The sequence below is a fragment of the Hipposideros armiger genome, unplaced genomic scaffold (genome assembly GCF_001890085.2).
Source record: "Hipposideros armiger isolate ML-2016 unplaced genomic scaffold, ASM189008v1 scaffold_844, whole genome shotgun sequence".
NCBI classification, from domain to species: Eukaryota; Metazoa; Chordata; class Mammalia; order Chiroptera; family Hipposideridae; genus Hipposideros; species Hipposideros armiger.
This window is the reverse complement of record NW_017732194.1, coordinates 376813-393764: the sequence shown is the minus strand read 5'-3', so window position 1 is coordinate 393764 and position 16952 is coordinate 376813. Positions and strand designations below refer to the sequence as shown.

The 16952-nt window shown below is 38.4% G+C and overlaps 1 protein-coding gene across 1 annotated transcript in view; it reads right to left on the bottom strand.

Annotated features, from left to right (window-relative positions):
• ITGA8 (integrin subunit alpha 8) overlaps positions 1-16952 on the bottom strand; it is a 172126-nt gene that overhangs the window by 87757 nt on the left and 67417 nt on the right. The window contains exon 13 of the mRNA XM_019629342.1: positions 14743-14934. Coding sequence (XP_019484887.1) covers positions 14743-14934 — 192 coding nt within the window. The remainder of the gene's footprint in view (positions 1-14742; positions 14935-16952) is intronic.

The following is a 16952-nucleotide window of genomic DNA, read 5'->3' as shown; positions in this document are numbered from 1 at the left end:
ACACACACACACACACACACACACACACATACACACAAGTTTTTAAAATCTTGAATAATCCCATCATGTTTGGAAATTTAAATGATAATCAGAAGACAAAGAAATTTTGGTGCTGATATTCAGATGCATCTCTGCAAATTTTCTCCCTCACTTTGAGACAACAAGCCTTATCATTATTTAATGGTAATTTTTCTTATCTAATGTTTCGTTTCTTATAGAAATTTCTTAAAGGCAGATTCTGAAAACAAAAAACTATGCCTTTCTTTATACACACACACACACTCAGCCATTTTTTTTTCTTGAAGGAAAAGCTGGCAACTAAAATTGATTCTTCCTCCTTAATCAAAACTGTTCCCCAAATGCTAAGTCCTTTGTTAGCACCTCACATTGACTGAGAAACATAGTTTATTTTTCTTTTGGCTTTTGATGGAACAACTGAGTCCTTTTAAGACTACAAAAAAAGGGACATTAGCATGAATGCAGTATCAGTTAGAAAGAAAAAATAACCCTAAAAATGTGAGGTCATAGGAGATGTGTTACACCTCCGTTTTGTATTTCATGTCTCCAAAACTGCTATTTTTAAATGAGGAAGAAGAAAGGAACTGAGCCTTTAAAGTGATATTTGGACCATCGAGTCGGATTTCATTAATCTGTAGAGAAAATTCTGGAGTTGGAAGAAGTTCTATTTGAAAATATCAGCTTTGTTTTGAGTGTGGATTTGATGTCTGGGTTTAGGTGGGCAGGGAGCAGGGAGGAGAGAGTGGAAACTTCCTAGGAGAAGAGGGGGGTGTGCGGGGGCAGATGAAGGGGAACCAACAGGAAGGGCAGTGACAGGTTCAGATTAAAGAATCACCCAGCGTTTTTTTGGAAATCGCCATGGCCACCCAAGTGCTGACATTTCATAAACTGTGAGCCGTTTTATCTGCTACCTTCTTACTTCTCACTTCTTATTCTCTCGTCTCGTTGAGAAATATGTTAATGATGAAGTCTGCTGCTAAAAATGCCCTCAGGCACCAGCATTTTTTATTTTGTAATTAAAAATAAATTAATATTTTAGAATAATTCTGGACAATGAGAATTGCCACAAAGAACCTCCAAATAAATGAGAAATATGGGAATGTAAACCTAACAGTTGTATGAAAAGATTACAATTACTCAAAAGGGAAGGCTTCCATAAACATGAGGAAATGTAGCGGTCACAAAGGAATTTCAGAATTTAAACTTCTTTAGCAAAAAATCGGAGCGAGGTCAAATGAGTGGTGAAAGAAACGGGAAAATGTTTATAATGTATATGCCTAATCAAATGTGAATATTTTTCAATGATTACTTGAATGTCTGGCACCTAGTAAAAAATAAATGTTAATTATTATTATTAATCCTAATTCATAATAAAACCTCATCTACATTAATAATAAAACTATAAGCATTCTAATATAAAGATTATAAAGAGGCAATTCACATAAAATAAATAGCAATGACCAATAAGTATGCGAAAAGATGTTCTACCTCATTAGTCATCAAAAGAATACAAATGAAAGGAACAAGGAGATATCATTTTTGGCCTTTCAAGTTGGAAAAGATATAAAAATTAGTACTAGGGAGTGTTAAGTAGAGCGCCAAGGAGCAAGAACTCATATGCTCTGTTTGTGGGAGTATAAATTAGCACAATTTTTTTAAAAATTTAACTTTATTGGGGGTAACATTAGTTAATAACATTATGTAAGTTTCAGGTATATAATACATCACCTGTATATTGTATTATGTGCTCACCAGCCAAAGTCTAGTCACCATATATTTGACCCCCTTTAACTTCTTCATCCTCCCCACTCCCTTTCCCCTCTGGTAACCACCATACTGTTATCTGTGTCTATGAGTTTGTTCATTTTGTTTGTTCATTTTTTGCTTTTCTGTTTTATATCCCACATATGAGTGAAATCATATGGTTCTTGTCCTTTTCCATCTGTTTTATTTCACTTAGTATGATTCTCTCAAGATCCATCAAGGTTGTCACAAATGACAATATTTCATCATTTTCTTTTATGAAAGAGTAGTATTCCATTGTATATATATTCCATTTTCCTTATGCAGTCATCCGTCACAGGACACTTAGGTTGTTTCCATGTCTTGACTATTATGAATTACGCTGCAATGACTATAGTGGTACTTGCATCTTTATAAATAAGTATTTCCAAAATTTTCAGAAGAAAGATTGCTGGGTCATATGGTAGCTCTATTCTTAATTTTTTGAGGAACCTCCATGCTGTTTTCCATTGCACCAATTTCCATTCCCACCAGCAGTGCACAAGGGTTTTTCTGGTCTCTGCATCCTCTCTAACACTTGTTATTACTTGTTTTGCTGATAGTAGCCATTCTAACAGGAATGCGGGGGTATCTCACTGTGGTTGTGATTTGCTTTTCCCTGATAGCTAGTGAGGTTGATCATCTTTTCATATGCCTATTGGCCATCTGTATGTCTTCTTGGAAAAATTGGCACAATTTTCTGATAAGGTAGTTTGGTGATGTGTATGACATCATATCAACTTTTCACTGGTATTTACACTTCTAGGAATTTATCTTGAGGATATCCTGGGCAATTGTGCAAAGATGTATCAAACAAAAGCTAATGTTCTAAACATTTTACATATACTAGTTCCATTGTCACAACAACCCTATGAGGCAAAGACTTGAATTACTCCCATTTTTAAATAAGAAAAATGAAGTTCAGAGAAGTCAAATACAATAGATAGCAAGTCCAAGTTTTAATCTATGCCATCTTAAATATTTTACCACACTGTCTCCCAGGAGCATACCTACAGGCTATTTTTCTCTATGTAAAATTTTTAAAAATTAAGGTATATTTTACATATAGTAAATTTCATCCTTTTTAGTATCCAGCTCTAAGAGCTTTGATAAATGCATCTGGTCACATAACCACCACAACCACTGCTATCCAGATATAGAACAGTTCCATCATCTAACAATGTCCATTGCTGCTTTGTAGTCAAGCCCACCCCCACCCTCACCCCTAGCCTCTGCATCTACTAATCTGTTTTCCAGAATGTTATATAAGTGGAGGCATACAGTCTGTAGCCTTTTGGGTCTGGCTTCTTTCACTCAGCTTAGTTCATCTGTGATTCATCTGTGATATTGCGTTGTGTCAGAGTTCATTCCTTTTTATTGCTGAGTAGTATTCCACTGTGTCGATGGACCACAGTTTGTTTATTTACCTCTGGCTAAGGGACATGAGTTGTTTCCAGTTGTTGGAAAGTCACTATAAACATTTGTGGGCAATTTTTTGTATACCTACATGCAAATTTTGATTTGCAACTTGTCTCACTTGTCTCTCATTGAATCTCTCTAATATCTTTGAAGCCCTCTTTTTTTTTCCCTTTTCTTTTCCTTTTTTTTTTTTTAGCTGAGCCATCCTGCCACCTGTTGGCAGCTCAGTGGCAGCTCAGGCTGGGAATCGAACTGGCAACCCTGTTGCTCAGAGCTCACACTCTTGAGTGAGCTCTTAACTAACTGAGCCACTCGGCCGACCCCTGAAGCCCTCTTTCAAAGGCAGTGTTTTAGTTCAAGTGGAAAATTACTGAATGGAGGGTAAAAAAGTAGGATTCTAAATTCCAGTTCATTTTGCCACGGGCTTCCTAACGACTCTGGGCATGTCGCTATTCCTTGCCAAATCTCTGGTGAAGTCCTCAAGGTTCTCCAGATGAGAAAGTCAAGAGTTCAGTAGAATTGGATGGGATCCCACAACTGCACCTCTCTGCTCTGATTTACAATCCAGGGCTCTCTTTTGCCTCCTGAGTCAGCTTTGCTCCTGCAGGGTTTGGATCTTCTCTTGTCTCTGTGATGGGACAGCCACTTTCTGGCTCTTTCTCTGGCATAAACAGACCTGGTCATCAGCCCCACTCACCTCCATGCCTTGGCTACCTGAGCTCATTGTCCACAGACTTCCGGCTCCTGTCTTGGCACTGATGATGCTCACGGCTCATAGCGTCTCCTCCAGGTGCTTCTCATACCATCCAGGCACCATCTTTGCTGAGCCCCTTCCCGCATAGCACAATGTTTTAAAGATGAATAGAGACTAGTCAGGTATACTTGTTTACCTGGACCCACCCAGGGTCTGCTCACTTTCATACAATAATGATATAAAGAAAAATGATGGGATTAAAGATAATGTGTAAAACAATAGAGTTAAAGATGGTGTGTGAACATGGTGATGTTGACTTGTAAGTGGGTTATGAAATTGGCATTAAGTGTTTGGCACTGGAAAAAGGACTCATGTCTGTGGGAAGCAGGCATTTAGATAAGTCTCCTGAGTTTGGCCAATGCATTAATCTAAAAATAGACAGAGGCAGCCTTTCTTCCTTGTGTTTTTCTTGCAACATGCAAAATATTGCTGAGAGGAGGGTTATGAGTTGAAGAAGAAATGTTCGGAAAAAAAAATGCGTGATTTTATCCCTAAAACTAATAATCCTAACAATCTGTCTGAAATGCTTCCAAATGAACTCTGAAGAAAAACATTTATGAGTTGGAACATGGTATTAGGTTGCAACATTCTAATTTACTGAGGGTTTATTTTCCTTAAAAAAAAATCCCACAAAAAATAAGAGTGAAAAATCAAACAATGAGTCTGCCTTAAGAAAATAGTTTTCTATACATTATTAGTGTCCTGTGGCTGCAAGAATCACCTATTACTCTTCTATTGTTGGATGCTTCACTGTAGCAAAGGCATTTCACTTTATCCTTGTGGTGACTACACTTACAATATGTGTGCTGTCCAATCAGTGGCTCCAAATCCTGGAGAAAGGTTTCTTTCTTTAGGACCAGTCCCATTTATAAGGGGCTGCTTATTGGGAATGATCACAGTCTTTAGAAGAGCCTGGTATCCTACAAGACACTCCCCCCACATCCAGCCCAATAGACAAAATCCTATGATTAAAACCTTGTGTGACTTTATAAGTTTGCTAAGTGTTATGGACTGAATTGCGTCTCTCCAAAGATTGTATTCTGAAGTCCTAACCCCCAGTCCCTCAGAATGTGACGCTATTTGGAGATAAGGTCTTTACGAGGTCATTAGGGTGGACCCTAATCTAATCTGACCCCTGCCCTATAAGAAGAAGAGATTAGGACACAGACACACACAGAGGGAAAACCCGGGGAGTGGGGGAGATGGCACGCTACAAGCCAAGGAGAGAGGCCTCAGAAGAAACCAACCCTGCCCACACCTTGATCTTGGATTTATAGCCTCTAGAACAGTAAGGAAATAAATTTCTGTTGTTTGAGCCACCCAGTGTGTGGTGCTTAGTTATGGCAGCCCTAGCAAATTAATACACTAAGATACAAATTTATAGAGTTGCAAGGGAGGTAGGAAAGAAAGGGAAGGCATTTATGCAGTGGTCCCTTACACTGGGCACCCTGATTCAACACCTTATTGAACACCCACCATGAGCCAAATCCTGTCCTAGCTGGTGGGGACTCAGCAGTGAGCAAACAGACAGGTTCCCTGCCCTCGAGACACCTATCAGTCAACCTTCCAAGGGGCTGGTTAAAGTGCAGGCCAGCACCGAATGAATCAGAGTCCCTGAGTGCCACCCACTTCCCCTGGTCACTTTTATCCTGATGAAAATAAGGATATTACATCCTTCCCTACTTCATGCTTGAGAAAAAGAAATAAATAGTGTAAGTTTCTGCAGCTGATGTAGAAGGACAGCAAGAGAAGGAAGCCAGGGATGAGAGGGGCTGAGCACCCCCCAAATGACCACCTACTTCACAGTTTAGCCTAAGGGCTGCCCTGACGCCAGGCTTTCTGTTGCACACTCATGCTCTCATGAATTGCTGCTAGGGTTGGTAGTTTTAGGAAGCTGGCTATTAATAATGTCATCACAGGAATAGGTCAGTAAAAAAACATAAAATGATGGCCATATAGGAAGAAGAGCATGACATGAACAATGTTTGCGAATAGGAAGACATGAAGGGGATTTTTGCTGCTGTGTTAGTTATTTTGAAAACCTCTCCTCCCTCGTCTCATAGGAGGCTTTAGGCATAAGTCACCTGAGTCATTGCCTTAAATGCATGGCTAGGTCTGGCACAGAGAGCCTGGGTCTCGGCATTAGAGGTTGTTTCCTGTCCTTCCCACCTCTTTTTTGGTGGGTGGTGTTCAGAAATGACAACAGTTGACTGTATAGGGTTCTTTACAGTTTGCAAATCGCCTTCCCAGCAATCCCGAGGGTGGGGAATTGGCCTGATGGCCTTTTTATGTCTGGAGACACTGAGGTTCAGAGATGTAAGCGGCATGTCCTGATAAATGATGGGTGAAGAAATGAGAATTTGGGCCCTCCCACTCCCGGCTTGTTTCTGTTTCCATCGTGCTGACCACCTGTTCTCCCGATCTAGCAGCTTAAACAGCAATTGGCATTTAAGTGCCCAGTGAATACAGAGCTAGGGTCAAGGTTCTGCTTCTCAAGAATAAATGTACCACCTTGAGTGGAGCCTCCCATGGTCTCCTCAGGAGAGAACGCCAAAGTTCATTTTTAAAGGGCATCTTCACCCCTACTTATATTTCCATTCTTATTCTGCACAGAAATAAATGGTTTACTAGATTTAAGTAGAGTTGCAAGATAGTGACTAGGGAAAGGGAGAGGAGAGCAGTGGTTTATATGCCAAGGTGCATGGCTGTGAGGAAATTGGTTCGTTTGTTCATTCATTCATTCATTTAACAAATATTTACTAGGTGCCTTTAGTGTCAGCCACTGCTTTGGGCACTGGGGACCCCATAGTGAGCAAAACCAAACCCAGTGCTTGCCTGCCACTAATAAAGCATCCAGTCTAATGGTGCAAAAGAGACATTTATCAAATCATAACACAAATGTATAATTTCAATTTGAGATAAGAGTTCTTAGAGAAAGGACAGCAGCCAGGGGAAGCTTCCTGAGGAAGTGACATTTGAACTGAGTTCCTAAATGGGGAGTGAACTCCGGGAAAACGTCCAGGGTGTGCAAAGAAGGAAGGGATGCTTCCAGTGAATTACACTAAAATGCGGCTTTTAAATTGTGTGTCAATAAATTAAAATGACTTTACAGAAAGAGCTTGCAGTGGGAGGTCAGAAATAATGTGGAGGTTCTAATATAGGAGAACTTATTCCAATTCTTCCACATTCTCTTCCACCCCCGACTCCCACCATGGCAAGGCAGCAAGATTTTATTAACTCTATTCTTTACAAGGAAGATTAAGCATCAGTGGTATCCTGTCACATATACTAGTGCCTTGGGTTTCAGAAAGAAGCCAGCTTGTATGATGGAGTGTTTGGAAGGCAGTGACTTTAAACTGAAACTGACAGACTTTCCTGTTTCTGGTCCAGTGTGTAAGAGGCTCGGATATCACTCACTCCTTGTGGGAATGCAAATGGTACAGCCACTTGGGAAGACAGTTGGGTGATTTCTTACAATAAGAAACATACTCTTGCCATACAACCCAGCAATCTCACTCATTGGTATTAACCCAAAGGAGTAAAAAAATGTATGTCCACACAAAAACCTGTCCATGGATAGTCATAGCAGCCTTATTCACAATTGCCAAAACTTGGAAGCAACCGAGAGATGTCCCTCAGTAGGTGAATGGATAAGTAAACTGTGGTCCATTCGGACAACGAAATATTATTCAGCACTAAAAATCAATGAGCTGCCAAGCCATGAAAAAAACATGGAGGAATCTTACATGCATATTCATAAATGACAGAAGCCAGTCTGGAAAGGTACATACTGTATGATTCCAACTTTATAACATTCTGGAAAAGGCAAAACTATGTACGAGACAGTAAAAAGATCAGTGGTTGTCAGGGGCTATGGGGGAGGGAGGGGTGAATAGGTGGGCACACTCTGTGTGATGCTATAATGATGGCTACATGTCACTATACATTTATTTGTCCAAACCTATAGAATGTACAACACCAACAGTGAGCCTTAATATAAGCTATAGGCTTTGGGTGATAATGATGATACTGATAATCAATGTAGGCTTGTCAGTTGTAATAAATGTCCCATTTTGGTAGGGAATGTTGACGAGGGGGAGGCTTTGCATGTGTGGGGGCTGGGGATATATGGAAACTCTCTGTACTTTTTGCTCAATTTTGTTTTGAAACTAAAACTGCTCTAAAAAATAAAGTCTATTAAAAAAACCTTAAACTGACAAATGATATGTACCATATAAATGTAATAGCCATATTTTTAGATCCCTTATCTGGTGACGTATATTTACTACTTACAAGTGGGATATGATTTGAGTCTGTTGAGGACAGAATCTGGGGCTAAGTATTTATGGATTTAATCTTATTCGTGAAAGATTTTATCTTAGAAGCTGGTTCAGGTGTGTAGAGGGAGGCAGTTTAGGTGGGTAAGGGAGTTCCAACATAATGTTTAAAATCATTGATAACTAGCTTTGGATATAAAACATGATTTTTCAATATTGACTGCCTCTTCAAAAGTGAGCCAGAAATTAAGCAGATGAAGGTTCTCACAGATCTTTACACCAGAATAAACAAAATAGAAGCATCTGTTTTGGAGACATGACAGTCTCCCACCTTTGATGTCTTCAATTAAGGCTGGAAAGAAAAAGTCTGCATATTAAGTTATTTGATTTGAGAATGACTATTGCTAATCTTTGTTTTGTGCTTTCAGAAATGCATTTCTGAGTATAGACAACAGACATTCTTGACCTGGATATGTGATTTTCTATTTTAATTCATATCTGTGAATTTCTGAATTGAGATAGAAAATCACACATCCTGGTTCCCTGTTGGAATGCTATCACAAAAATAGAAGGTCAGTGTATGTGTGCATATACAGGTGGCTATGTCAGATCCACCTCATCCGTATATAGAGCAATTGTATAACTCTTATCATATAAGAGTCACTGTAGTGTGAGATCAACCATGCTGGAACTATTTATACTCTGGAAATTGGTAAATGAGACAGATTTGGGCTTTGCCTCACTGCAGATCTGTTTATTAAACATTGACCACCACACCTCGGAATATAAAGGTACATTTCAAGGTTGAAGGCATGGATCATGTGATTTTTTGAGAAGTATGCAGAATAGCTCCCAAATTGTCTACCTGGTTAGTCATTCCCCAGATCTTATCCCTCAGCAAGAGGTGAAGGTGGCCCTGAGGCTCTTTGTCCCCAACACCTTCACATTGCACTGGCATTACTGAGGCACTCACCTGGTTCAGTGTACTATTCTCACTTGGGCTACTTGGATGGTTTTTGACCTCAAGTTTCTTTTTCGTTATGACTCATTCTGCTCATTGCTAAAGACGAACGTTTTGAAATATAAAGCATATTCTTTGTTCCATGATTTTCCTAGCAAAGCATCAATTATTTGACATGCTATTCAAGGTCCTTTATTATCTGTCTTTAAATTTCACTGAAGCTCTTCTCATCAGTTTGAACCAAATCACTTCCAAAATTGCCTTTTCTTATCTCCGAGTCTTTGCTTACGCTGTGTTCCTTTTTTGGAATGCCTTCCCCATATAACCGCTTTAAAATCATACCTACATCTTAAGACCCTGCTTAACCTTACTTCTTTCATGAAGCCCTCTTTGAATATCTTGGCTAGAGGAACTTTCTCTTTTCATTCTCATTCACTATTTTTTAATCTTCTTAAAACTCTTCTCATATGGCATCTTGTATTACAGTTAATGGTTGGATCCTTTATCTCCATGATTGCATTGTTTCTTAAGGGCATGGATTATGTCAAACTGTATGAATATGTCCTTTATAACTACTATTTAATGATTACTACTAGGCATTATTCACAATGACAACTGCTTTATACTTACTATCTAACTTAACACCTACAATACCCCTTTGAAGGGGGAATAATATTAGGCACTGCTACACCCATTTTACCAAAGAGGACTGAGACTTGAGGAGGTTGAGTAACTTGTCAAAGTTTTACAGTCAGCCATTGTTACAGCTAGGATTTGAACTCAGGCCCACGAGTGCAGGATCTTTGTTTAATTTAGAGCTGTATCCTAAAAACTAGAAGAGTGCCAGCCACATGAAAGGCACTCAATAAGTATTTGTTGAATAAATTAATAAATTGTATTCCCAGAGCACAGTCTCTTGAGTATTATAGAATCAGTAAATATTCTGCTATCATCATCCTCATAGTCATCATCTTTAAAAATAAAAAAACTGATGGGCTGTTCTCAATAGTAGCTGAATATTATTAACATTGCCTAAATACCTGTAGTTGACAACTAAAATGCAAAAATGCTGACTTACAAAATATAGGTTGAGTAATAAAAATGTAATCTGTTGATTTCAAGTATTATTAATGATGTGAAATGTAGCTATACTATATGGGGAACATGGTAGTCTATAAAATTCAGTGTATTACAAGTCTCACCTGACAACCTAGCAGCAATGAGAACACTTAGTATCCAGATCTTGGTTTCTAAACACCATTCTTCAGTAAGAGGAGCTACAGCTCTTTGAAGAATGGTTGATTCCGGGGCTGGGGTAGGGAACATACAAGGTGAGCCTGACATATCCTGTAGTGTCAGGAAGTAAGGAAATGCTCATAAAAGGATGGGAATGCTTAAAAGAACAAAGGAACCAACTGGAAGGAGTTCCCACTGGCTAAATACAGTACAAGTTAAGCAACACAAATAAATAAATAAACATAGGAATGGATTATAGCCCATAAAATAAAATAAATATCCATGAGTCCATACAGATATAACATATTGAATCAATAAATGGGTAGAAGAGGCATCTTTTTCTCACATTAGAATTGCAATTGATAAATGTAGAAGGAATGTTGGAAATAGAAAATCACAATTAGGCAGTAACAATTGTTGCAAGCAAGAATCATCAGTGGAGCTAAGATTAGTGGGCAAAGTTATGATGAGAAACAGAATGTTTGCATAGTCTCATAGTATCTCTCCAAAGAGACTTATTTCAGAGGGAAAAGTAGGAACTTTACAGAGGGAAACCTGGCAGTATCACTGCAAGCAAGTGACCAAAGTACAAAAAGACAATAGACATGATGTACTTCGGGCTGTGATGCATTGAGAAGACCATAGCATCAGTTGTGTAGTATTCTTGCCAAAAATACATAACCTCAAAGTAATCACTAGCAAACATCAGACAACTCTAAATTCAAGGATATTCTTTAAACTATCTAGCCATATTCTTCAAAAGTGTCAAAGTCATGACAGCAAAGAAAAGTCAAGGGACTGTCACAGATTGGAGGGGACATGACAATCAAATGCAACGTGGGATCCTGGATTGGATTCTGGGCTAGAAAAAGAACACTAGTGGGACAAATGGTGAAATTCTATTAGAATCTCTAATAGGCCTATAGATTAAGTAATAGCTAATTGTACTATGGTTATAGATGTTAAATATTAGAGGAAACTGGGAGAGGGTTTATGGGACTCTGTACTATTTTTGCAACTTTTTTGTCAGTTTAAAATTATTTTCAAGAAAATGTTAAGAAAAAAGTTTTGTCTAGCTTAATCAAATAGTACCCCCCCATCCCAAAAAGGGAGCCTTAATAACCTACTCAATATTAGAGAGCAATCTGGGGAGGCAATAAGTCTAGATCTTGGATTATAGAATCAGAGATGTTTAGAGTTTTAAAAACCCCTTGGAGAAGCACTTACAGGTGAGGAAAGAGAGGTTGAGTTACTAAAGTCACATTATCTTGGGAGAACTGGTTTTAGAACTGGTTCTTTAATCTCTCCATTCATTTTTACTTCTCTTTATGACACTGCTGGATTCAAGTCCAAGAATTCTTTCCGTTGACTTAATCTAAATTCATAATGTCTTCTTATAAGAAATGTAATCTTCTAATTTCTAATGTGTTTATAATGACATTATGAAAGTCTTGCTCAAGAAGAACATAATGTTTTGCTTTTCATAAAAAAGCTTGAGTAGCAGTTAGAGAAGTAAAAATAGACTTTGATTATAAGATTTAAACTTAGTTTGACTAAACTTCATATTAATTCAAAGAGCTGAAGGTTTGATTAAAATACATTATTCTCTTGGGTAAAAGCCATCCTTTCATTTCTTCTTATGCGTAGCTTCTCTCTTGCTTGGTTGTTTGCGTGCACATGCACATACACACACACACTTACACACCACTTACTAAAACAGAAAATGGGTCATTTTATTTCATTTGGCATAATTGTCTGAGATGGCTTCATGATATAATCATTCGTATACTAGGGGTCTGAACAAGACAATGATAGTCTTGGCATTCAGCCCATGTTTTCCTCTGTTTTTTATTGCCTGTATGGTTTCTGCTCCTCAACAAAACCAGCACTGTCCTCCTCCACCCTCTAATGTCTGGACTGTGCATTTAGCAGATGGCCTTGTTATACAATCATGTTTAACAGGATTAGACTAGATCATTGAATTTTAGGGATTCCTGACCATCACAGCTGTTTCTTCTCCGAAATGCTCTCGCTCAATTAATGTGTACAAGATACCTCCTCTGGCCAATCCTAGTTTTCCAGTGAGCACCAGAGTAGAAACCTGAACACATCTAGTTTTTGAATTGGAAAAAGGATTTTGGTGCCAGCAATGAAAATACTTATGACTCCTGTTCATGTATGTGTGCTGATGACACTATTTACTGTAAGAAGTCTAAAAAAATATGGAGGGGTTAAGCTAAATGTTAGAAAAATTATTCCAAATATTGTTTCTATAATACAATCTATATATTTCTATAAATGAATCTCCCGATGTCTGTCCCATTATACCATACTTTTCTTGGGTATGCTAGATCAAGATCCAGGGTCCTCTTTAAAGTCCCCTCTTCCTTATTCACCCACCCTCCTCTACCATCCATCACAGCCATTCATGACCAAGTCTTGTCTATTTTTCATTTACACTATTTTGTCAGTTCCTTCCTTTCAATTGCCATTGTCATCACCCCAGTTCAGGCCTAACTTATATGAAATGAAATACCCTTCCATAGCTAAGGGGCTGAAAGGAAAGAGTATTTTTCATTCCTGGCACCCAGTAAATCACCATAGTGAGAAATGGGAGAAATGTCATTAGTTACTATACATTGAATTAGGCTCAGTAGATAAAGGTATTGACTAGTAAATGGCCTCAAATGACCTTTCTCTGATTGCTAAGAAGGAATAAAAAAGACATAATGAGTAAGTGACCGATGACTCATATTGCGCTTACTTTAGCTTCTCTGTTCTCGATCCTATTCCTTTTTCCGTCCTCTCTGAAGGGAATATTCCTTGAGAGAAAAGGTGTTTCCTATTTCTCTCCTTCCTGGCCCTTATTTAGGAGACTTCAAAGGAAGTCGAGGTACTGGCTATGTGACCCATACATCCTTTATTTCCTTTACCTTCTGGAAGGCATGGCCATTCTGTCTGTCAAGTCCCCTGGCACTAAGGGGAGACAACCACAAGCATAATGAAGAGCAGTGACTTTCTAAATTCACTGTCTGAAGTTGCAACCCAGGAGTTGCATATTTGGGGGGGGGAATCACATAAGGAACCTAATTTGGGGAACTATTTAAAATAGAATGTATTATGTGTGAGACTCCTCACTACAAAAACACTAATGATCACTGAATTAGGCTAGTATAATAGAACCAAAGAAAATAAATTTCACTAAAGGCTCTTGAAATTGCCGGAGGTAGGATGCATTTGTATGCAATATAGTGGCAATATGCTTGGAGCACACTACAATGTCTGTGTTAGAGCCATGAGAGATTTCTGGCAGATTTATAAGAATATGTCGTGGTATTCTTTTTCCCGATCCCAGAGGGGAAGAGAAAGCTAAAGGATTGAAATTAGTGATGTATATTTAGGCAGTAAGTTGATTGGAACTCTGCCCCAAACCAGAAAAAGCTCTCCATATGGAAAATACTCAATTAGGGGAGGGGTGGTGGAAAGAGACAAGGTTTTAATAAATAGTTGAAGCTGTCAGTTAGCTATTAATGATTTCTAAGTACTTATTGAAACCATCTTAACATAACCAACATAAAAGTGAAAATTGAACCATAAAACCAAGAAGTCTAATGTTCTCTGCTAAAAACCCTGATTACTGAAACAATTCTTTAAGACCTATCCATATTTTCATACAGCATGCACAAAAGATGAATTATGTCTCTCTGCTTTATGGATTTCCATGAGTTTTCAATATGATTTACGTAATCAAGGATGGTTTATGATTTCTATCATGAACCAGTTCTTTTTTGCTTCCCTTTAAAATATTCAATCTGTCTTTGGAAAAACCCCGAAGTATGGCTGGAAAATATTTATGCTCTAAAAATGTGAGCTTTAGGACAGAAACGCTGAGGTTCATCAGTTAATTAATAGGACCTATGAGCTCCAAAGGGAATTAGGGGGTTCAAATCAATTACTCTAGAAAGGTATCCATTCAATGCAAGCTGTCTTTGTCAAGGGAGACCAAATTATGGAGGGGTTTCAAATCAAAACTTTCGTTGCAAAGTTGACAAATTTTATGTCCAATGCAGGTTTTAAAAAGCCATCTTGCTTTTCTTGACAGGAAAGCGAGTGTTTGTTTTGTCTGCCTTCACATTCTCATGAAAGTCACTCTGGAATTGTACACAAAAACCTGTGCCATGGGCAAGCCTAGCCTTCGCCTGTCTGACAGCGGCTCACACATGATGCATTTCCCAGAGAATGGGGGCTCGTTCTAGGAAGCGGCCTCTCTTGTGGGGAAAGAAAGAAAACCTTACCTGGGTAATCATTCTTGTCTATGTCTGCATCTCCTCTTAAAGTAAAGCCGAATCCTGAAGGCACAGCCTGTGAAGCCCACACCCCTTGCAGAATTTGGGAAGCCTCGGCGTTTAAGCCATGCTGGTTCCCGTTGTAAATGAGCACTCTGCCTCTCTGATCCTGGCCCGCAAAGGGCGCACCGATGGCAACGTCTGCAAACAGAGACACATGGACATAGTCTTTACATAAAGAAGAATGTTTTAGAAATAGAATTAAGTGCAATTGAAGAGCAATAGCATACAGTCCGAAGGGCTTATTAAGGTTCTGCAGCAAGAGTAAGTTATGTGTTGTCTTGTATCAATATTTATTGAGGGCCTACTATGGGTTGGATACAGTGGGGACCGCTGTGCACCAGACACTGCTTTTAGTAAAAGGTAAAAGATTTATACAATCTGAAGAGAAACCAGAGTATAGACACCACTTTTAGAAAGTTCATATTCTGGTGCAGGTAATCGACAATTTGAATAAAGAAATAATCAGGAAGAGACCGAAAGTGACAGATGCTGTGTAGAGACCTTAAAAGTACTGATGTGATGGAGAATGATTGGATTGCTGTTTTAGACGAGATAGCCACCCAGGTGTCTCTAAGGCTGATATTGAGATGGAAATCTAGGGATAAGAAGGAATGAACCATATGGAATCAGAGGGAAGATCACCCCAGGCAGAAGGGACTGCTGTGCAGAGGCTTGAAGGTGGAAAGAACTTGGCCCATTTGAGGAGCAGCCAGGATGGTCACATGGGACCTTAGTGAGCGACAGGGAGACCTTTATCAGATCACGGGGCTGGCTGGACCAGGTGAGGCACCTTTGCTGGGTACTTGAGAGGTTTTTAGTAAAAAAGTAAACAACCTCTTTCATAAAGAATCTATCATGTAGTGATTACATCATCCTGTGAGGTAGGCAAGACCCATTTTATAGTTGAGGACTCTGGGAAACCTAGAGAAAGCCCTATTGACTGACTCCCACTGAAGTCTAGTCTTGAATGAAATTATCTTCTACACCTGTGCTCATCAAGATTGCTCTAAACAATAAACATAAATACTTAAGTTTATATGAAAAAGAGTTCCAAAGCACAATGACATAATTGTCTACTACAGTAGATGACAGTATGTGTCCTCATTTTGTTATTCATTCATTTCTCTTTATTCCTTGGTAAATCTGATAAGACTGAATAACTTGTGAATTGATTTTGATGACATAATGAGAATTATACTGGGTTGTTGGAAAAGTCATGACATATTTTTTCTATGTTTTTCATTACAAAAATGCATCATGACTTTTCTGACAACCCAATAAATCTACTTTCATTCAACAGGTAAAGATAAATGATCTAAAAACTCAGATTGTTGTAGAAAATAGAGATATTGTCACATGGCAGGTAGAAAGGAGCACTGACCTTGCTTCTTCTAAATCAGGACAGTATTTGTATCTGTCCTGATTAAGTTTGGCATTATTTACCCACTTTATACTCAGTCACCAAGGCTCAGAGAAGGAGAACCCCTTACATGTCGTTAAAAATGTTTCTTTTAGCTCTTAAAAATATAGTGAAGGATTTGAGAGGAAAAACACATAGATGAAAATATGATGAAAAAGATGTCTCAGTTGATAATTTAGCATTATTTGTTTCACCTAGGTGCTCAGAAATGGGGTAATTTTTTAAAACAGCAAGTCAGTCAAACATGAACTTATCTTTTTTTAACTTCCCTGGAACCATGAGCTTTATTATTATTATTATTATTATTATTATTATTATTATTATTATTTTCAGGTGTACAAAACAATGCAATAGTTATCCTTTTCACCCCTCACAAAGTGACAACCCCCTTCCCCCCATCCATGGCCCCCCACTCCTGATATCATACATATCTATTACAATTCCATTGACTCCATTGAGCTTTTAATATGCATTTATGTTTTATGATACTTTAAAAGTTACTAACTATGCTTTGCTGAAATGTTTTTTTTTCAAAGAAATCATAAAAGAACAATACCAAATACTAAAGACCAATATCTGCCAAAGGTCCTAGTGAACACTGATCTGATGCGAATACTAGAGCAAATCCTATTACTTCCTCAAACTTCAATCAAGAAAGCTACAAGACGTTTGTTCTTAGCCTGAAGGCCCTGAAAATATATGCAAAATTTTGTGTGAGCTTGCTTGATTTTCTGAG